Source organism: Lampetra fluviatilis, chromosome 20, assembly GCF_964198595.1.
Source record: "Lampetra fluviatilis chromosome 20, kcLamFluv1.1, whole genome shotgun sequence".
NCBI classification, from domain to species: Eukaryota; Metazoa; Chordata; class Hyperoartia; order Petromyzontiformes; family Petromyzontidae; genus Lampetra; species Lampetra fluviatilis.
This window is the reverse complement of record NC_136294.1, coordinates 2776711-2799183: the sequence shown is the minus strand read 5'-3', so window position 1 is coordinate 2799183 and position 22473 is coordinate 2776711. Positions and strand designations below refer to the sequence as shown.

The window sequence follows — 22473 nt, the reverse complement described above, 5'->3', positions numbered from 1 at the left end:
AATCGAACTCGAGCGATTGGGTTCGTCGGTCATTGCGCTAATCGCTGCGCCACCACTCCATACACACGCCACGAGCAGCACAGCGTCACGGCCTCGTGTCAAAAAACAGAACATTAGTGAAAGTAATAATGACAGTCGTTAATAATATATATGAAAAAACCTACAATGTCTCGAATGTTTATTTATTTTTTCTGGTTGTGTGGCTGGCATGGCGTCCAACGTAACGCGAAAAAGTGTCAGGCTCCGGCACGCGGCGAAAAACGTCGGACTTCGTGCCGTGCGACGCGCAGCGGCACGCCCCGAAAACCGCGCGTGCGAGAGCCGTGACGTCACAACCGCGAAGAGCTGCCCGGTTCGTAGCGGTGCCGAGCCCACGCAAGGCCCGCAAAATTCCAGAGCTGCGCTGCGACGCGAACGTTCTAACGGCGAACCACGAGGCAACGAATGAAACCGCGTCCCCCGCGGGGTTCCGTCGATTGGCCCCGGTGGAACTCGCCGTGCCTCGGACACGTGACTCACCGCGCGCTCCGGTCTCCCCCGTGTTGTTCGCGTGCGTGTCGACACCTACCTGCAAATGCTCGCGTTTAATGAAGTCGGGCGGATCGAGTTCCGCGTGCGGATTACGTCCGCGCGTCTCTCGAAGGAGAACAACAACGGCGAAGGTCTCGCCCTCCGGTGTGGCTTTCGAGCCGTGCCACGCGCCGCTCCGCGCGTGATGTCCGACGTTTCGCTTCCACGTTCCGGGGAGCCTCTTGACGGGCTGAAGGTTTCACTTTCTGATGACACGCCGGAGAGTGGCCACAACGCAGAGCGTGGCCGCGAAAGTCCACGCAGCAGCACAGCAATCAGCGTCTTCCTCTGTCTGTGAACACTGTTCAGGTGCCACGGTGGTGAGACGTTAACTACCTCGCCTGGTATACAGAAGGTCGTGGGTTCGATCCCAACCCTGACGCCTGCTGCTGTATATTTGGAGTTTGGATGCTCTCCCCGTGGTCGCGTGGATTTTTCTCCGGGTCCTCCGGTTTTTCCCTCCACTTTAATAAAAATGCGCTAAGAGTATTTGGCTGCTATAGATTTTCACGTGATAAGCCACTTAATTGACCTGTCATTTATGGCCTGGTCGCTTCTGAAAAAGAGCTATATAGCTCAGTGGGCCTTACCTGGTGAAATAAAAAAGAGTTTAGTTTAGCTTATTTGGTGGGTAGGTATTGTTGGCTAATTAAAACTCATAAAATAGATCAATAGACCGCTGCCCGTATTTACACGTAAATATATACTTAAATCGTATCGCCCTATTGGGTCTTGTAGACCTATGTCTCCCAGCAATAATTGTTCGAATGCGCAAACTCTGGACCGGTTTCGATCTTTTGACTCTCATCAGCAGAGTCATGCTTTTTAAACAAATACTGCCGGTTTGCCAGAGGTTACTGACAACAGCACTCCAACCTCCACAATGGGGCTAAGTGCTAAAAAACTGAATTAGCATGGTTGGCTACGTACGGTGCGAAAGAAGTTCAACACGCATACATACAAAATAGTAAACTCATTATGCTCCGTTGTGAAGGATCGAGGTTAAATAAATGCAATTTTCACCCGAATGGAATAGAGGCCTACTGTATGCGTGGGTTGTCTACACACATTCCTGTTAATTCCCATACTGAAATAAACAACCGTGTAAAACGTCCCAAATTCAAATCGCGATTATCACGCCCAAGTAGTGAGTACTGGCTTTAAAATTAATCTTAACCCCGTGCAGCCTTCCGACAAAGGTCAACATGTGACCAACGCACAAAGACAAAGATCCCCTGAATAGACCTTGCAGGCCTTTGGGGCAAGTGCACTTAGCAAACACCTGTTGAGGCCGGTACGGTGCACGAGGGGGTGGTATGGCCAACACCACCCCTGGCCCAGAACCGGTTCAGATATTCGCCACTGCTCTTGCCCGTCAGTCATTGCGCTAATCGCTGCACCACCACTCCATACACACGCACACGCCACGAGCAGCACAGCGTCACGGCCTCGTGTGAAAAAAGAAAACCACACCACCACTCGGCTGATTAAAGGCACGTCGATTTATTTTATTCATTTACTATCAATAATTACATTATACACACTGTTTTGGGTCTGAGATGCTTTTCTTTTTTTAAAAGCTGTAAAAAGATCTACAGTGGCCAGCGCAAGTTGAGAATAAAATAAGGTTGTTCTAGTTACTTTGTTACCTTTAACCAAGAGACCTGCTGTGCAATTTCTTGTTTTAAGACACGCACCGTAGCTTATTTGGGATAGGCGAACGCCACGTAGAGGCTGAACAGCGTCCGTCCGTGGCAGCCGAAAACAAAAAAACGCACCCTCCTCCACGCAAGAAAAGTCGTAACGGCGGCGTCGGAAATCGCGGCGATTCTCAGCGAACAGTTTGAAGGTTGGGGGAGGGGGGGGGGAAACGTTCCGCGCCGAACGTGCCTCTTCTCTGCTAAAAAAGACGAAATGCTTGCTTGAAGAAACACTGCGGTGGCGCGGTGCGGAGCGAGAGGTTTGATTTCAGCGTGGAACGAAGAACCCGCTTGGGAGACATTCGCGTGGAACGACCAGAAGAAGAAGAAGAACACATTGTAAAAATTACTGCCGCGTAATATACAATTCGTACTTGTATTTTTCTAAGGCATCCTGTGACGTAAAGTTTAAATCGTAATCACATATACGCTTAAGTATAATTTCGTATTTTTTTTCAGATATTTACATTATTCTTTTTTTTAAGCCCACTTGTTTTGAAAACATTTGGTTTCATCAAAGGGTTGGTTTGGGTTTTTAATTGCTTGCATTATCGCCATTCGTAACTCTTGGCTGAGCATTTCATCTGTACACTTTGCCCAATAAACTAATAAATAAAGCACGAATTACCCTTCGTAACGATTTATAGATGACGCGCAACAATGACTTCGAAAAAGAACTTGTACTGGTTATAAAATAAGACATTTAAAACGTAGAACCTTCATTAAAAAAAAAGACCACAACGGTAACACGCCGGACGTCCGTGTGGCATTTAGCGTCCTTGCAGCATAAACATTTCACTTTAAAAAAAAAACATTTCACATTTAACACCACCCAACGGCTTGCAGACTGAAAACAAAAACCAGTTAAAGCTATTTTCCGCAGACCCAAACTACGTTTGGTACTTTTCATCGAGCATGGAATTGTGTGCTCGCATCTCCACAAACAGCTATTTTATTTTCGTTTCATGCGCTCCATCACAGAAATTTGTTCTTGTACACCCGGAGCTGTCAACGCGTGCCGGAATGCTATTCCGGAGGCGTCGAATCCGAGCCGCCCGCCACCGATGACTGCGGCGCGCTCGCAATGGCCACGCGGGGTAACAAATAGCGAGGGCCGCCCTCGCACGCGATGATAGCTCAGCGGGGACCACGCCGTGCATGCCGCCAGTAATTGGGTTAGCACCACCCCCCTCCCCCAGCCAGCCACGTTGACAGGCGGTAAAGCTTCACGCGATGCTTCGCCTTCCGCCACGTCCGACACTCTCAAAGGGCGCAGCGGCGGCCAGATGTTGACTACGTCGCCTGGTATGCAGGAGGTCGTGGGTTCGATCCCAAACCTGATGCCTGCTGCTGCATATTTGGCGTTCGCATGTTTTCTCTCTCTCTCTCTCCCCCGTGGTCGCGTGGATTTTTCTCCGGTCCTCTGGTTTTTCCCTCCACATTTAGAAGAGTATTTGGTCGTTATAAATTGACACTTGATAAGCCACTTGGTTGAGCTGTGGCCAGGTCGCTTCTAAAAAGAGCTTAATAGCTCAGTGGGCCTTAACTGGCAAAATAAAATAAAAAATTCTTAGTTTTGAGTTTAAGGAACTAAAACCATGACACGAACTCCGGTGGTCATCCTCGCAGTGGCGGCTATTGTCTGACCATCGAACAAAGACGCTTCTGCGGCCGTCTGGAACGCTCTACCTTCCGATGTTAGGAAGCCACTGGAGCTATATGCACTTTCAAATTTAGATTGAAAACTCACTTCTTTAGAACTGCTTTTTGTGATTAAAATGTTGTCCTTCCCCCGCACCTCCGATTAGCACGGTTAGCTATGTACTGTGCGAAAGAAGTTCAACATACATACATACTCGGGGTTGGTACGCGTTTACGCTTGACGTTAAAACGAAAAGGACTCGGAGCTCAACATTAAAAAAACAGAGGAACAACAATGCATGGCATTGAAAGCAACAATAAAAACGACATTCTCGACAAACGTTTCGGCCTGTGTGTGTGAGACGGACAAGAGGGAAACACGCCACTCATGACGGCCGCGTCGGTTTCGAGCGGTTGTGCTTCCGTGCAGCTCCCCCGATTCGCCTTCGAGTTGCGCCGCACGTCCGACGTTTCGCTCCACGCGCCAAGAGCTTTTCGTCACAAGCTGAAATTTCTCGCGGGACATTTAGGCTTCCTGAAGACGCTCCCGGCTACGTGAAAGCGAAACGTCGTGCAGAACAACGCGCGGCACAACCCTAAAACATTCATCGGGCGGCCACACCACCCATCCCGCACGACTGCGGCGCTCTTGTGTGCAGCGTCGTCTCACGCCAACATCTGCTCGCTCCACACACTGCGCTAACGGCCGCATCGACTTGCGAGTGATGTAGAGAGGCCGCAATTAGGCTGCCGAATTAAACTGGCTATCTCGCGAATAGCGCAATCGGCCACATACGGTGCGAAAGAGGTTCACCGTTACGTTACGTTAGTACGTAACGTTCGACTGGCTGGAGACTACGCCAAAGACGTTGGGGCATCTCTCTCCTTCAGCGAAGGAAACACTCTCCCCTGGCCTGGCCTAATACGCGGCGTATCTGAGAAGATGCAGCGGGTCTGGTAAGAGCAATTTTAATCAGTGCTCTGGCGTAAATTGCGCAGTCGTAAGTGGGTTTTTTGTTTTACAGAAAACGCACGATCCCATCGATGCGGCGGACACTGAAAGTGAAATTATTTTTGTCAATCAAGCGCTATTCACCAATACAAGTGACTCTTCGCGTTGTAAATAAATTAAGGATCGACTTCACGTTAACTTGGACAGTGAATGATTTGTTTTCGGTGGTTTCGAAACATTAACGACAGACAACCAAAGTAAAGAGACCGCGACGGAAAAAAACGCCACGGCACGATTACGCGTCGACACTCGAGCTGTCGCGCGTGTCGCAACCGATTGTTCCACACACGTAACTTAGGGATGCGCCCTAGAATGCCACTTCTTGCTTCAAAAAATAAAAAAAACACTCGAGATGCATTTGGTGAGATGCCTTCCATTTCTAACCCACACTAAATCTGGTAAAAAAAATTTGTTCGTCGATACACATCCCCGAATTGTGATTTTCGCAGCCAAACTGGAAAGACCACGGGGAGTCACTGCCACGGGTCAAAGGTTGGCACGTTGGACTTGAGGTTCAAAGGTGCCGGGTTTTGATTCCTGGCCAAAAGGCAGCTGAATTCTGGGGCAAGCTTTCATTTCAGACGATTGTTATCTTTGGCCATTGAGAGGCAAAAGGGGACGATGCAACTTGGTTAGGCGGCTTGCACGCCGATTTGCCTGCAGATGGGGGGGGGGGGGGCGGCGATACAAAGTATGAGTATCCATACATCCGTTTCCCACTCCAGCAGGACGAGCTGCCTCCTTACGGACGACGTTTGCCGTGTCGAGGAGGACGAGGACCCTGCGCCGTGGCGATCAGCTGTTACTCCCAAGTCGCCTCCTCCTCGCCGCTCCGTGCACGTTGCCACGTGCATTTGTCGCATCGCGGGACCATTAAGACGGCCCGACGTCTTGTTGGAGGCATTCATCCAGCAGTGGATTGATCATGGCTACTGCTAAATGATGATGATGATGATTGGTGATTGAATGAGTTTTGTGACTGTAAAAAGCATTGCCCCAGGTGAACAACTTGACTTCGAAAACTCAACAACCGCTTTGGACGTCGCAAATTCTCGAGTTACCCCCGCGCCGTATGAGCAAACGCAACGGTTTAGTCGGGACACTGCAGCGGCAGCAGCAGCAGCAACAGCAGCAAAAGCAGCAACAGCAGCAACAGCAGCAACAACAGCAACAGCAGCAACAGCAGCAACAGCAACAACAGCAGCAACAGCAGCAACAGCAGCAACAGCAGCCCGCGATTCGTCGCTCCGAGTCGGCAGCGTCGCCGCGTTGATCGTCTCATCGCCTCGCTACATTCGCTCGCTCCGAGACTTGGCCGCTCACCCCCCCCCCCCCGGCGCGTCCCCCCAGCGCCAACGCGAGCGGCGTCACCGTTTCTCTCTCCGGAGCAAAGTCGACAGGGAGCCCCACATGTTACCGTACCTATTCCGCGTGGGCCGTCCGTCGCTGCGCGCGCGCCTGTACTTGAGAGCGCGTTGCAATAAGACGCACGGAGGAGATCAAACGACAGTCAGAGCACCCAATCCGTGTGTGGGGGGGAGGGGGTTTGTTTTCTTTTTGCAACGACATAAATAAGTCGGTCGGTCGGTTGATCGGCAGCATCGCGTGCGGTGGGGTAAATTTGCGGTCGCTCGCACCTCTTCCAAAGACGTCTGGCCGGCGTGGAAGAGTAGGCCAAATATCCTCGAGAGGGGCTCTCTCTGGAGCTCCGTCTAGTGGAGGCCCCTTCCAGCAGCAGTCGGTGTGAGCAAGCGCTTTCAGGGGCTGTGCCTTTAACCTATCCACAGATAGACGAGTTTTGACTAACAACAAAAACAATCGGCTTGTGTTGAGGATAAGCTTGCAGTCGTTGCTCACCCCACACTTGGCATCCTTAATGGAAAAAAAAATACTTAACTAAATGCCATGTGCTTTTATATACTTGAGTAACACTAGTCGGCAATAGTTATCCGCTACGGCTATCATCATCATCGTCGTCGAGGCATTGGTTGACGCCTGTGGACCTTTGGTGGTTGTATTGGCAGTGTATTTCTCTCTTTTGTTCAAACAAACAAATTTGTGAAACCATCAGCCGGTGCCTCTCGGCAGCAACAGCAGCAGCAGCAGCTGTGCAGTCCTTCTCAACGTCACGGGTCAACGTATCCACGTATACATATTTGTTAAAATCCAGCTATCCATTCGAATACGTTTCAGCGAGACTAAGGAAAGAAAGTAAAGCTTCACGAGTGAAAGTTCTTCACGGCCGAGGCCAACGCGGTCTCACCGACGGATGCAAAACTTCGAGCGACAACCGAAAAACTGAAAGGGCGAACGAAGGCTTTAAAGGGAAAAAAAAAACAAAAATGTGAATGACATCCACCTCCGCGGGCAGACTGTGTGACGTGGCACTGCTGCTCCCAGGATACCCAATTCAAGTCACATTCCATCCCCCTTGCCAGAGGACTCTGCAGCACCGCCACCTTCTCCCAGGGGGCCTTCCCCCCTCGGCAGGGCGACGTCCTCGCAGACCAAACGACGCTCGCGAAGCGCGACTCTGCCGTGTTGCCCGCCGAGAGGCATACTCCGGACATCTCCCACGCAGCCGCCTTCATCGTCGTCGTCATCGTCAGACGACGACGACACCACCACCACCGTCTCAGCACCGCCATCCGGATGAATCTCGACGCTGGCGGCTCTCCATCTTTCCCCGGCCACGAGCTGGCGGGTCCCCCCGACCGGCGTGCGGGGGCGGCAGGGAGAGCAAACGACGGCGCGAGTGGGGGGGCGCGAGTGGGGGGGGCGGCGGCGGCACAAAGGGGGGCCACTGCCGCGCAGGGGGCGGCGGGGGTGCGGGGTGGGGGGGGGGCGTCGTTCACGCCTGCTTGGCGTGCAGCATCTCGATGAGCAGGTTGTTGCACGGGACCTCGCCGTTCACGTGCTTGCAGTAGAGGTAGTCCTCGGCCTGGATGCTCATGGAGCGGATCTCGGGCAGGCGCAGGAGCAGCTGCGCGAACTTGTCCCCGTGCTGCTGGTGCTGGTGCTGGTGGTGGTGCAACGGGGGCTGAGCGGCGCGGCACAGCGTGTACTCGAGCAGAGCGGCGTTCACCTGCTCCTGCACGTTCTCCACCAGCGCCTGGTTCTCGAGGAACTTGACGTCTGCTCCGCCAAGGTGCCGGCGGGTGGGCGGGCGGGCGGGCGGGCGGGCGAGGGACGACACGGTCAATAGGTAAACGAATCAACAATTGTTTTGTAAGCAACAAAAAAAAGAATAACAACCGCAAGGGAGGTGGAAGGTTATCTGCTTGGCGAAGGTCACGTGACCTCGCCAAATGTAGGCGACGCATCAACCAGCATATCAGCTAACGGATTAAATGCTTCTCAACACCTAAATTGCCACATTAAGGTAAAAAATACAACTGCGGTGCTTACATTTTAAATCACAGGCGATGTCTATCTTCTTGGTTCTTTCGGTAAAGTCACGTAGAAGGGAAGATGTCTACTGCAGCGTCGGTGCGACTATGTGGGAACCCGGTCAGGTGAAGTCCCCCGCCTCCGTCCCACCATTCCCTTCCACTCTCCCCCCCCCCACCCAACGCTTAAGTTCTTCAGTCGGCCGAGGCTACCGTAACGAAAGCTCCTTCAAGAATCTCAAACGGAGGGCGGCCTCTTGCGACGAAGAGATAAGCTCGAGGACCTTTGGACCTGTTGCTGCTGCTGCTGACAAAGAGACGGCCAAGGCATCGTGACGTGCACGCCCGGGCACCCTGCATCGGCCCTGCCAAGTCAGTGGGGTGATGCCGAATGGGGGCATTGGCGGGCGATCGAATCGTTTTTGTCTTAACGAAGGCGAACAACAACAACAATAAGAATCGTGATGATAATTTGCATCCGTAGATGCCAATGCGCGCGCGACACCAATCGTTGGGTTCTAAAAAAAATAAAAACCTCGGGTGACGCGACGCGACGCACTTAACCTCACGTTAAACCCCGTCACTCGTGTTTGTTCTGCGCGGCGAAAATCTCCTAAAGAGATCGCCCCGCTCATTAATTGCACATTTCTAACGGCGAGGCCGTACTGCAAGAGGGATTTAAAAAGAGCGGTAAAATATATATATATAAATATATATAGTACAGTAACGCTGCTTTGCTCCACAGGGCAAAGAATTTCCGATAGCGTTAAACCCCAAACGGAGGGTCAAAGTCCCACAAATCACCTACCCGGTTGGTTAAATTACCGTCAAATAAGAACTTAAACGAAAACAGGCTCTGGTCATATAAATATATTGCCGTGCACGTGATAATTTAATTACCAGTTTAACGAATGAATATCCTGTGCAAACATCGTCATGCCATCGTATCTTTTCTCCACAGCACTGCAAACACAATTCAGACCGATGGCAAATAGACGTTTTATTACGCAGAGCACACCTCCCAATCTTCAGCCCAACAATACAGACCTCCTACTAGGTGAGACTTGCAAAAGACTCTGCAAAAACAGCCCCTTGCCTCCCCCGCACCCCCTTCCTGAAATAAAATGCCACAATTCTAATTGCCCTCCGCGGCACGCCGATGTTTTGAGAATGCCAGCTATGAGCTTGACGATGACGACGACAGTTTTACATTTTCGATAAACAATCTGTAACTCGGTCTCGATATTAAAATACGACGAAAAGAAAACCCGCACACAGGCAGGGCGCTTGGGGGAGAGCTCCCCACTGGATGTGCGCAGCTCTCGCTCGCTGCCAGCGTCTCAGTCCGATCCCCCCTCGTTGTTTAAGAATCGGTCTAGACTTGTTTACCGACCAGAGTGTTTGTTGTGGAACTCGGTTGAGAGCATCTCCAGCATTCCCATAACATCAGTGGCCCGGCAATCCAAACACGCTTGGTGCCCACCGCCATCGAGCTAGCATGACACATGTAAGGAATACATTTTATTGTTGAGGTTGTTTTTTCTTCTTCTTGCGCCCCCGTGTTTCAATTCTGATAACGGAAAGCGTTTTTCCTTATTTATTTTTTTGGTGCCTTTATTTACGTGGGGGCGAAATGTGCTGCGCACGTTTTGCTTCATTTGCGGAAAATCAACAACCTCATATCTTGAACACTCTTAGCTGATTCTGCGCCGTTTGTTTAAATATGAAGCGTTCCACATTTTCCCAAAACTTTCAGCTGGCAAGGAACCCTATTTAACTAATTATTTAGCGAGTTTTTTTTCCCCCCTAGTTTATTTCAAATATTTTTTGTTACACTAAAATCTCACGGGTTTTTTTTTTTGCTATTGTTAAAAAAAACCCCGCTCTCATTACATCACTCCGTAAAGCATCCACGCATTTTTGAAATTCCATTTCGGAGAAAAGAATTGCATCTCTGGGACGCACGTGACGGCAACGGCGACATGAAAGCGGTCGACCACGAGGCCGAAGCTCCAAGGAGCCTTAATCACAATTCCAGAAGTTTCCGACAAATCCCACCACAGCTCCGGAGAGATGAGGGGAGAAAAAGAAACTAAAAAAAAAAACTTTAAAATCAGAAAGAAAGAAAGAATAACTGGAGAGATTTCTTGGCCAACAGGATTACAACACAAAACCTCTCGCCTAATGGCAAAATCATGTGGCGCAGTCGTTTCGAGCATAATTTACTTCTACAAAAAAAGTAAGTAAACTACACGCAGATATATATTTAAATGGACTGGCTCGACTGGGAGTGCGTTGGCTCTGTAGCTCGGGGCAGGTGCATGGATATTGGCCTCACGCAGAAGCTCACAGACGTACGCGTGGACGTACGTGGGACTTCTTTCGCACCCGTACGTAGCTAACCGTGCCCATAGGAGAGTCGGGACCGTTCACGGCTGCGCGCGTGAGCATTTGCGCTATTCAAGTTTTATCGCAACACGAGTGTTCATCGTCATTGCCACTATCAGCCATGCTCAATCCACTGCTGGATGAACGTCTCCCTGGATCCGCCACCTGAGCACCTGCACGCGCAATTATTCCGTTGCTCCATCTCTCTCTGTGGACGTCCTGCTGCCACTCCGTCGACAACATTTTGCAGAAAAGCCGATGCTTGGGCGATTGCCTTTTATTGGATGTCACAAATGATAACATGTTGCCCATTCTCTTCCTCTCCTTCCCCTCGCCCCTCCACTCCTTGCGGTCTCTCTCTTAGCCGATCATGACCCCTAAGTACCCCTCTATTGCGGCCACTCATTCCTCAGCCCATGCACGCCTCTGCCATCTAAATAATTCGATCATCATACCGTTTTTGTACGTGTGAAGCGCCTGGAATAAATGCGCTCTATAAATATATAATACAATTTTATATTAATCACATCAATGTTACGTGCTTGGTTTGACAACCGCCGTGCACAGCAGGGTTTATAGGTTGCGGCGCGATAACGGTGGGCAGCAGGTTTTGAGCGCGGGAAAAAATAAAATCCATCGTTGTGCTGTACTTCTACGCCGCTGCGTTCATTCCCAGCGCCGTCACCGACCAGCGTGGTCAACTGCGGTCACGCGACCCGCACAGCCCAGCCCCTCAAACGACGGTCAGGGCCTCCCGCACGGCACGCGAGGCCCTCATCCAGCAGTGGATTGACACAAAGGGCCGCGCGTGTACATTGGTAGCCGTAGGCGCGGCGTTTGAGACGATGCCAACGGGGAATGCGACCGGGGAGGCCGATACGTCCGCCCGTTTTGTCAGAGAGATGCGCCGACGACCGCTTAGAGCTAAAGTCGGAGAGCCGGAAAATCCCACTGATGCCGAAGACGAAAAGACGGCCCCGCGTGTCTGGAATAAATCACAGCCCCTGGGTGGCGAGTGCCTGAAACACGTGCTGTTAAAACAGCCCAGCGAAAATGTTTCAGTATATATTTTTTAAATATTTTTTTATACTGCTTCGTTCAAATGTGGTGCGGACTTCTGGCACTGGTTAAAAGGCACAATGCCAAAAGAGCTTAGCGTGGAATGATAAAGCGCATTTTTATTTAAATGTTTTTTTTTTTACATGACATTGCCTGCAGGAATTGAACGCATCCGAGATTGCGTGCACCTGGGAGATGGAGCGATGAAATCAGTTTGTGTGCAGGTGCTTCCGTGAATTATTACATCGAGGTGAATGAAGGTGGCTTGGGACACCTTCATCCAGCAGTCGATTGACCACGAGTGGTGATGGTGATTGATGATGATGATTGCTCAACTGGTTTGAAACGTAGCTGCTGTCTTTCAACGTGGATTGAAAATAGATACCCATTTGCTATATCGTGAAACATTTCCATGAAAATATACAAAATATTACATCTTGAATGTGTATAGAATTACTCGTTACAAATATTGGGCTTTGGCTGCTTTCTCATAGCTTTAGCACATCTGTCAACCACGTATCAGCGCCTACCTTACCACAGACCAATTTAGACCTTATTGGTCAGCCCGTGCTCTTATAACTCTCAATATTCATCCTACAAAATCCCATCACAAGGGAGAAACACGGACAAGTAGACAAAAATATTTTTTTGCCGGTGTTGAAACGGCTGTACGCCATATGGACCTGAAAACTTAATTTCCCTGTACAAGAACCGTCTGGGTTGACAGATATGCCAGTCTTACACTCTACAGGAGACAAATGACTATTTGTAACCTTAGGCTGACTCGACCCTGCCTTACGAGTGAATCAAATTGACATCCCAACCTCATGATTATTTGTAGGCCAAAAAGTTCAACAGAGTAGTATTCGTATTTATCAAGCTGCAAGCATAGCCTCCACCAAATATCTGGGCCAAATTCCAGATTTCCAGTCCTGACGAAGCTCCCAGCAACGTGGACCGAAACGTCGGACGTCGCACGCCGAACAACGCGCGGCCCCGACCCCAAAATCGCGTCGGAGAGTTCGCGCGGATTCTTCGCGCGGCGAACACGGCAGCTGCGTCGTTAACGCACGCACGCACGCGTGAATGCGCGCGTGCGTGCGTGAACTCTCCGGCGTAAACCCCGAAGAAGAGTCTGGTGGGAGCACAGATGGACTCGGATTCAGGGCGAGCAGAAGAACGTCCCCCCCCCCCTCCTCCTCCGCCCCCCCCATGGGGGTGCAGCAGAGAGTGCAGGTGCAGGACGTTAATTGGGAAACTTGGTCTCTCACGGAGGAGTTTAGAGGATCATTGCTCCGGCTCCCTGCCTCCCCGCACGCAGCCTTGAGGCCACGGCGCTGCTTTCACTTCATCAGTGACGAGATTCTTTCTCTTTTAAAGCAGCACTTGGGGCCCAACGTCAAAAAAAAAAAAGACTCGACAGATTTTTTTTTGTCGATAACAGTGGCATAACGGACGTTCAAATAGACGACGTTTCGGGCAGTGGCCCTGCTGCATGGCAGGGAGGAGAGAGAGGAGAGAGAAAGGGGGACTGTGGGACGGGAGAGAGAGGGGACTGTGGGACAGGAGGCTCACCGGGGTTGAAGAGCAGCAGGTACTTGAGGCAGACGAACTCGTGGCTGTCGACGTGGAGCGAGCGCAGCTTGGAGACGAGCTCCTGGGCGCGGCACAGCAGCGACTGCAGCCCCTCGCTGGCGTGCGCCGACACCGAGAACAGGTCCACCTGCCACCACCACCACCGTCACCACCGTCACCACCGTCACCGATCGGCCACGATCAACGCCCCTAGAGACTAATGCCTCCCCAAGCCATCGCTCACGGTTGCCGCGACGTGACGATCCGTCCGGCTGCAAGTGCACGAGCCGAATTTGTCGCTCCATCTCCGCGCAGGGCGTAACCTCCCCCCGCCCCCCCCCCCAATAACCCCGGCACTGCGTTCCCTCCTTTAGCTATAACTCTCCGTCGTTAATCTCGGCCATTGGCTGTTATCCCCTCGAACGACGCGTCCTGCACAAACTCGCTCACCCTTCGTCACGGTGGCTAGGAGATGTTAACTCCCTCGCCTGGTACGAAGGTGGTGGGGGGTTCGACCCCGATCCTGATGCCTGCTGCTGTATATTTGGAATCTGCGTGTCTCTCTCCCCGTGGTCGCGTGGATTTTTTCCCAGATCCTCCGAGTTTTCCCTCCACATTTAGAATCAACATCACGTGTTCGGAGTACATTTCCATGTGGTAAGCCACTTTATTGAGCTATCATTTGTAGCCAGGTCGCGTCTGAAAAAGAGCTACATAGCTCAGTGGGCTTTTCTTTGTAAAATGAAAATAAAAATAAAAAAAATGTATTTAAAGCTTTTCATGACTGCAGGGATTCATATTCTTGGTTCTATTCGGTAAAGTCACGTAAGTAGAAAAAAAAATGAAAAAAAAATAATATATCACGACGTTTCGATCGCAACACAAGCGGTCGTCCTCAGGCAGTAAAAAATATAATCCAGCAGTAGAACTGCTGAACCAGGTCATGATCATCAAGTTCATCATCATCATCATCCTCTCCGCCGCAAGGGCAACGCACCTGCTGCCCCGTGACCAGGAGGACGGCGCCGTCCGTGCCGTGCTGCACCTGACGCTGGATGTGGTCCATCACCAGCAGGTCGCTCCAGCAGCTCTGCAGCAGCTTCATCTGATCGTCCACCTGCCCACGAGCGCAACGCACGCCACGCACGCCACGCACGCGACGCGTCAGCCAGGGACAACGGCAGTGGCGAGCGGGGAATGCGAACAGAGGCGGCCTCCGTTCGACAGGCCGCGCTCTATCCGACGTTCCACGTTTACTGGGAAGCCCCGTAACGCCACGGTGCGGGTGGGCCCTCATCCGGCAGTGATTTATAAGAGTAATTGTTTAAGAAAGCAAACACATGGTACCAACAGCGAAACTCATTCAAAATGCGCATGTGAACCGATCACGCAAATAATATGTAACAGCATGGAACCTGAACAATATATTGACGTATTAATATATGTTAAGATAAGGACATCTGACAAATCTTTACATCCACACGATCGAGTCGTCATTACCATGACCGTCACCACCATCACCTCCTTTGTATGGATCATCAACAACATCATCGCCATCATCATCACTACCACTCTTAGCACCTTTGCAATAATTATCACCACCACCACCACTACCATCGTAAACACAACTTGAAAAGAAACATTGCAAACACGTTCGCTTAAGATCCTCCGAATGGTCTTTCGAGGAGATTAGCGGGAAGATTTGAAGGTGGCACGTCAGCTGAAATATTGTCCGCATTTTTTTTTCTGACCAACGATAAAAAAAAATGTGTTTATATAATTCAGACCTTTTGCCGACTCCGTGGCACGTACACGTGAGCTCTTGCGTGTGCATCACGGCACGGCCGCTGGGACCCACGCCCTCCGTTACAATCCCACCGAGCCAAGTTCGACTGCTGCTCACCGGCGGATATCGGCTAACAACAGTGGCCAGTTGGGCAGTGGCGGTGGTTGAAGACCATCACTGATGACTGCCCCAATACAACCACGCGTATTCGGGTGGGACGAGCGTACAACACCACTCGGCTACCCATGGATGCCGTGGAATGGCTCGAAAAATCAACAATGAAATTATATTTCTGTTGCTGTTTTCAAATGCCATATGAAAGACGAAGAAGAAGAAGTGGCAAGCGGTTTCTAATCCTGACCTGGACCTCGCCTAGGTCAACTCAGCCTTAAATGGAGTCCTAGATGCAACGTGTAAAATGTCGATGGATACACTATGGCCAGCGATGATGATGACGACGATGATGACGAGGATGATGATGGTGATGATGATGATGATGACGTTTCTATTTAAAAAAAAATTGTCCATTTCGAAACGAGAGTCCATCCATGTTAAGCCACGGCTATGCCACAGAGCTTTGATTCACTTTGGGCAGTGGCGGTGGACGGTGGCGGTAGTGGCGGTGGCAGTGGGGTGTTCCCGACATTCTGGGGGTGCGCGTGCGACTCTCCAGTCCAAGGTTCGATGGCCATTGACCTGGCCCGTCGACCCCACGTGATCGATCAAAGTGTCTCTCGGGAACATTCTCAAACAAGCACGGCGTTCAGCACAGGGTACGTCCTGTCTGCTCGCGTCCCGGGGCATAGCGATAGCCGGTGACATTGTTCACAAGAGCGGGCAATACGTGTGCCGTGCAACGAGGAGCAAACACGCGAGCCGCGGGCGCGCAGAACCCGCTGTCTGTGTTGGGAGCACGGGTCAACTTGGCACCAAAGTCAACGTGGGAGTTAAATTGGAAACTTCCATTTCGTCAGATATTAGATTTTTGAGTGTCTGATTCAAACAATGTATCAGATATTCAACTTTTCGATTTGTGGAAAAAAATGTTTTATTTTAGAGCCAAATTAGAATTTTCAAATGAAGCTGTAGAGTATGAAATGACTCATTGACGGTGGACAAAAAAACATAGGCAAACATCGCCCGTACAGCCTTAACAGACTGTTGGGGCAAGTGCTGTTAGCGAGCACCCTATGGAGGTCGGCACGGCACACGAGGGGGTGGGTGGCCAGCACCACGCCCGGCCGCCTTTGTCTCCCGTGTGGTGATGTTTGAGTCGACCTGACATATGCACACACACACACACAAATCCCCCCACCGTCGCTGGCAGGACGCACTCCAATGCAAACACGAATCTCCACGTCTTTTACGCTGGTAGCTAGACGGTAAGCAATGGCTAGATGCCACTGCCGTACAAACACACACGCACGTGTCTATTGCACTCGAACACGTTCGCATAACAAGCAAAGCAGAAATTCTAACACAAGTAAACAGGCATTCTGGCCACAAGTATTGTGGTTAATGCGGACATGATTCCTTGTAAAAGGTTTCAGTTTGGTGTTTTAACATCTTAACACCTGTTTTGTTGCCAGAAAAAAGGGTAAAAACCCTAGATTTGAAGCTTATTCTCGGGCCTGTATTCATAATAGAAAAAAAAGTCACGTCTCTTTAAATATATAAAGTGTTGGGCCTGGGACAAGCATTCCGTTTGCGTGCCCTTCCCTGGAATCCGTTGTTGGTGGGGAAACGTTACTCTGACAATGCACCACATTCATCGGCGCGATAACGAATGAAGCAATCCGCGAACCTACGCGGACGAACGCGAAAACCGCTACAAGGAAGCGTGGGACTGCCGGGCGAGCGGAGAAATATACGAATATACGACTGGCGGCCGGAGCTCAAATTTTCACGGCTCGCGGAGCCGAGATTCCTCCGAGTGCCTCCTCCGTGTGAGAAAAGCGCCGGCGGGTCAGTGGGAACGGCTTTAATTAAGAGAGGGAGGCACTCGCTGTCCGCGATGAAATGTTTCCAAAGGGGGAGGAGGGCCTGCACGCGGGAGAGATAGGCGCAGAAAGTGTGGGGAACTTGAAAGTGCAAAAAATAAACACCTGATTAAGAGCATTATTTCTCCCAAACGCAGGTGCGCGTGGTGGTGGGGAGGGCTTAAACAGTAGCGGCCCTGTCCGAATGCTCATCGGTATGAGTTCGTCGTTGTCAATGTTTTGCTTCGAGAGCCTGCCCCCCCCCACCCCCCTCTCTCTCTCTCCGGCGCAAAGCGTCCGAACGGCAGAGAATTGCAGGATTCACTCGGCGTCTCCCTCGCGCCGTTTATCAGCGGCTTGTAGCCTTTATCGGACTTCATCGCGACCGCCCCACGGGACCGACATACCCCGGACCGACAAAGGGGCACTGTTTAATGTTTTAATTAAGCGTGAGCTGGGCGGATGCTTGGACCTTTCTCCAAAGCTGCACTGCCATCCGCCCCCCGCCCCCTTCCCGTGAACGCATTCAGAGGTTGCACTTCTCCGCGCGTGTCCGGACAAGCAGAAAGCGCCGTTGAAAACTAAAACCCAACGATTGTTTTTTTTTCCTTTACCCAAGACAATCTTTGAACGACCGCCAAATATTATTTCATCTCAGATACATCCTCAGCTATTTTCCAGAACATTCTTTTCAGCACAACATTTTTCAGAATTTCGCGGCCACGCTTTCCGCGGATGTGTCTAAGAGCAGCGACTCGGGCTGACGGCAACGCTCGTCGATGAATTAGACGGCCCGCGCGTCTCGGCGTTTGCAACGCCGTGTAACCGTTCGTCGCTTTCAAGCCTCAAAAATAACATAAAGGACGCTGCGCGCGGGAAGTCAAAACAAAAAAATCACCGATGAGAAAAAAAAATCGAGTGGCAGCCGAGAGAAGGGATCACACACACACACGACGGGGACGGAAAAGAGGGAGACGGAACGCCAGAGGCGTGTGCACGAGAGAGAGGATTACAGCTGCACATGGCGGTAGGCGATGATGTCACTTGACAGAGCAGCAGGGAGCCTCAACCCTGAGACCGCGAGTTCAAATCCAGAACAGGGTTGGCTCATCCTCATCCCTCTGGGGGCCGGTACAAATGAGCGCCATATGGTGATCCAAGCAATGTTTGTTATATCGTAAATGGGCGCCCTGATCGCTGCCATAGGAATGTGGAATATCCACCACTGATTGAGGACCACCAGGGGAGATGAGCGCTAATCAAACCAACGCTCAATAGCGCGCGAGTGGGGGAGGGTTCGCTATTTAAGCGTTGTTTTTTTTTTTTGGGGGGGGGGGGGTTAAACGACAAAACCGGGCAGAGTGGGCGAACGGAATGACAAAATCGTCTTTCCCACAGTTAGCGCGCCGCGGAGAGAAAGCCAGAGAAAGAGGTGACATCTGCCGCGAGGCCTGCCGTGTTGGTTTTTTTTTGCCCGGCGCACGTGCTGCAGATGGATATTGCATCGGCGGGCGGGCGGGCGAGTCGCGGGTCCAATCGCGTGAAACGAGAAGGTGGGGAACGAGCGCCCGAGCCGGTCCCACCGCTGAGCGTTGATCAGCGGGCACAGAAAGAAAAAAAGCCCCGGCAACTTCCCATTTAATACGTATCGAAGCTCAACATCTGGCACGCAGTTCACAGGACGCGGCCAACGGCTGCCGCGTTGAGTTGGGGGATCTGCGCATTCTCCACCGATCTTCTCTCCCTCCATCCGCTCGCTTTGCCTTATCTCCCAAGCCAATAGAACATCGGCGGAGGCAGCAAGTGGACCGTACTGGATTTGTCACAACTATGCCAAGAGTTATTCCAGGAATTGCGGAACTAAAATTATCGTAGTGAAAAAAATAAAGCAAGTTAATAATTTAAATTAAAAAATCTGCGGCCGGGAAAAAATACAATTAAAATAAATCTTAAATTAAACTCGCTTTAAAAAAATTGTGCTGACCTGTAATTTAATTCAAGGGAAGCCAGGGAGGGTGTAGAGTCAACTCTACATCTCTGGCCTCTCTCTCGATATGCTCTGAAAAGGGCAGTTGCCCGAAACGTCGCCTCCTATACACTTTACCATTTACGGTCACGGTGTTATTGATGATCGTGTTGAAGTTTGTTGTAGATTTACGCGGAGCTATGAGATAACGTCAGAACATTTATATATACGACCGCTGCAATCATATATAAGCAACGAGTATTTTTTTTAACACGAATAATAAGCAATCATTAATGTACATATAAATCAACCCATAATCAGAAGAAGCCCTGTCTACGAGATTTTAACAACACTGAGTTGCGTTAACACTTCATATATATGGTAGTAATGAAAAGATAGGGAATGCGTTTTAGTGCTACAGATCAGTGTTTGTCTGTGTGGGAGCACTTGCGCAAGAGTGTATGTCCGTATGAATGTGTGTGTAAGTGAATGTGTGCGAGTGTGTATGTATCGACTGGGCCTCAAATGAGTACCTGGTGCCGTGTGTAATCACCGCCACTAGGGAGACAAAGGCGGCCGGGCGTGGTGCTGTTCAACCACCCCCTCGTGTGCCGTGCCGTCCTTCATAGGTGCTCGCTAACAGCAATTGCCCCAACAGTCTGTTAAGGCTACACGGGGGATCTGTGTATTTGTGTGTGTATGTAGAGATGGCACGGTGATTCGCGCATCGCCACGCCATAGAACCCGGCGACCTGGGTTCGATTCCACGGCTAACATCGATGGAGACCGTCTGAACCGATCCCGGCTCTCCCCTAGGTCGACTCAGCCTCATGGTTCACGGTGCAAGCGGTGCTCTCCACGCCACCTGCTCATGATGCGCAGGGGCCGGCCTCAATCGTATCTTGCTCACAGCACGAGTGTACACGTTTGTTGAACCTTCTCCACTGTACGTAGCCAACCGTACTCATCGTGCTCGCCTAGCAGTCTTCTTGACAGTGACTGCAGCCTTGCCACCCGTGTGCTCAAACTAGACCGGACCGCCCAATGCAATAAGTAATATTTTTAAAAACTTTTTTTTAAAAACACGCTTTAATTAAATGTACCGTACTAGTAATGGAATAACTCCACGACTTCTGGAAGTGGCCCCGAAGCTTGCCATAACGTAAGGGGCCGTGGTGATTTACGGCCAACGTCAGTTTACCGTGGACAATTAGACCCAAGCCGAAACATAACATCTAAAAAATAATGTTCTAAAATATGTTTTTAATTTGTTATGATAGAATATAGTATTGTCATCAGTATGACATAAGTATACCAAGTTTGCAGTCGATAGCACATTGGGAAGTGGGTTAAAATTGAGTTACAAGATTTGAGGATACAACAACAACGACAGACAGGGTGAGTTAAATAAAAGCGTGTAATAATAAAAAAACCACACCGTCTCATTACCCACACAAAAGACAAAAGATCCCCCCCCCCCGCCCGTATAGCCATGCAGAGACTTTAGGGGCAAGTGCTGTTAACGAGCACCCATCAAGACCGGTAGGGCTCACGGGCACGTGGCATAGCCAGTGATTTAAGGCTGAGTTGACCTAGATGAGGCCCGGGACCGGTTCAGGTATTCGTCACTGATGTTCACCATATTCAGCGGGAATCCGAATTCAGGCAGTCGGGCACACGGGTACAGACATATAAAAAGAAAGAGACAAAGATCCCCCATATAGCCCGAACAGACTGTTGGGGCAAGTGCTGTTAGCGAGCACCTATAAAGGCTTGCATGGCACACGAGGGGATGGGTGGCCAACACCACGCCCGGCCGCCTTTGTCTTCCCAGTGGCGATGTTTACACAACGCACCGGGTACTCATTTGAGGCTGAGTCGACCTAGGGGAGGCCCAGGATCGGTTCAGATAATGGCCACCGGTGTTGGCCGTGAGCGGCAATCGAACTCGGGCCGCCGGGTTCGTAGCGCAGCGTAGCGCTAACCGCTGCACCACCGCTCCCCCTACAGACACACTCACACCAGCGCGGGTAGCGCCACGAACCTGATGAGCTACAAGTTCGATTCCCGCTCAGGGCCAGCAACAGTGGCGGATCATTTTAACCGGTTAATGGGCCTCCCCGAGATCGACTCAGCCCAAAATTAGTACCTAGTAAAACTGAAACTATTTTAATTTAACCACGTAAAGACCACTGAGCTACGTAGATGTTTCTTTTTTTCAGAAGCGACCTGGCCACAAATGATTGCTCAGCGAAGCGGCTCATCATGTGGACATTCACAGCGGCCAAATACTCGGAATACCTGGTGCTGTGTGTCAAAACATCGGCACTGGGGGAGACAAAGGCGGTCGGGGACGTGGTGCTGTCCACCCAACCCCTTCCTCGTGTGCCTTGGCGGCCTTCATAGAAGCTCGCTCAGAGAACTTTCCCCAAGAGTCTGGTCAGGCTACAGGGGGGATCTTTGTCTTTGTGCACGTGTGTGAGCGCTGAGTGCCCCGTGTCTATGGGGAGCTCTGGGGAAAGCCAGCCAGAGAATCTCACACGCAAAAACATGGATACATGTGCTTAAATAAAAATAGTTAAAATGTTTCACCGCATTCCACATTAATGATACAACTGGCTAATCTGTTTTGCCTATTCAATCCTGCAGATGTACTGCACACACACACAATACAAAGACCCACCGTGTAGCCTCTCAACAGACTTTAGGGGCAAGTGCTGTTGGCTGCTGCCTATGCAAGCCAACACGGACACATGGGAGTGGGTGGTCAACACCACGCCCGGCCGCCTTTGTCTCTCTCAATAGTGCTGATGTTTACACGCCACACCAGGTAAAATAACTTTTTAAGGTTTATTCTCAACCCAGACCAATTCAAATATCCAGCGCTGGTTGTTGGTCGCGAGCGGGAATCGAGCTCGCGTCGCCGTTGCGTTCGAAGCGAGGTGCGCTAACCACTGCGCCACCGCTCCCCATGTACGTGTGGACGCGTACAGACGCGTACACGCCGCACATTGTCAACGCCGCGTCAACAACTCTGCCGCGGTGCGCCTTGAGGACTCTTACCAAAAAAAACAACGGCAAATTTGATATGCCACATAGGTCAATTCCTCGGTAATTGACATTACAGCATCTTAACACAAGACGAAGACAGGAAACGTTGGCCAACGCTGGGGCAACAACGTCGGCCCTTACAGTCAGAGCCATCCCCTGGCGGTGTGGCGAATCGATGCGGCCGCCCCGGGCCCCGCGCTTAGGGGGTGGTGGTCATACTTTCGGTTCGGTTTGAAGGCGCCCGCACCATGGACAGCCCTGGCAGCAGTGGGAGTGTTGTACACCACGTGTGTGTGTGTGTTACACGTGTGTGTATGTGTTACACGTGTGTGTGTTACACGTGTGTGTGTGTGTGTT

The 22473-nt window shown here is 50.9% G+C and overlaps 1 protein-coding gene across 2 annotated transcripts in view; it reads right to left on the bottom strand.

Annotated features, from left to right (window-relative positions):
- Positions 1-7643: 7643 nt before the first annotated feature.
- The window catches only part of LOC144937846 (steroidogenic factor 1-like), an 88782-nt gene continuing 73952 nt past the window's right edge, over positions 7644-22473 (bottom strand). For both annotated transcript variants that reach the window (XM_078865365.1, XM_078865364.1), the window contains exons 5-7: positions 14332-14451; positions 13335-13482; positions 7644-8058 (exon numbers count right to left, since the gene is read on the bottom strand). In XM_078865365.1, the coding sequence (XP_078721491.1) occupies positions 7775-8058; positions 13335-13482; positions 14332-14451 (552 nt within the window). In that variant the 3' untranslated portion in view covers positions 7644-7774. The remainder of the gene's footprint in view (positions 8059-13334; positions 13483-14331; positions 14452-22473) is intronic.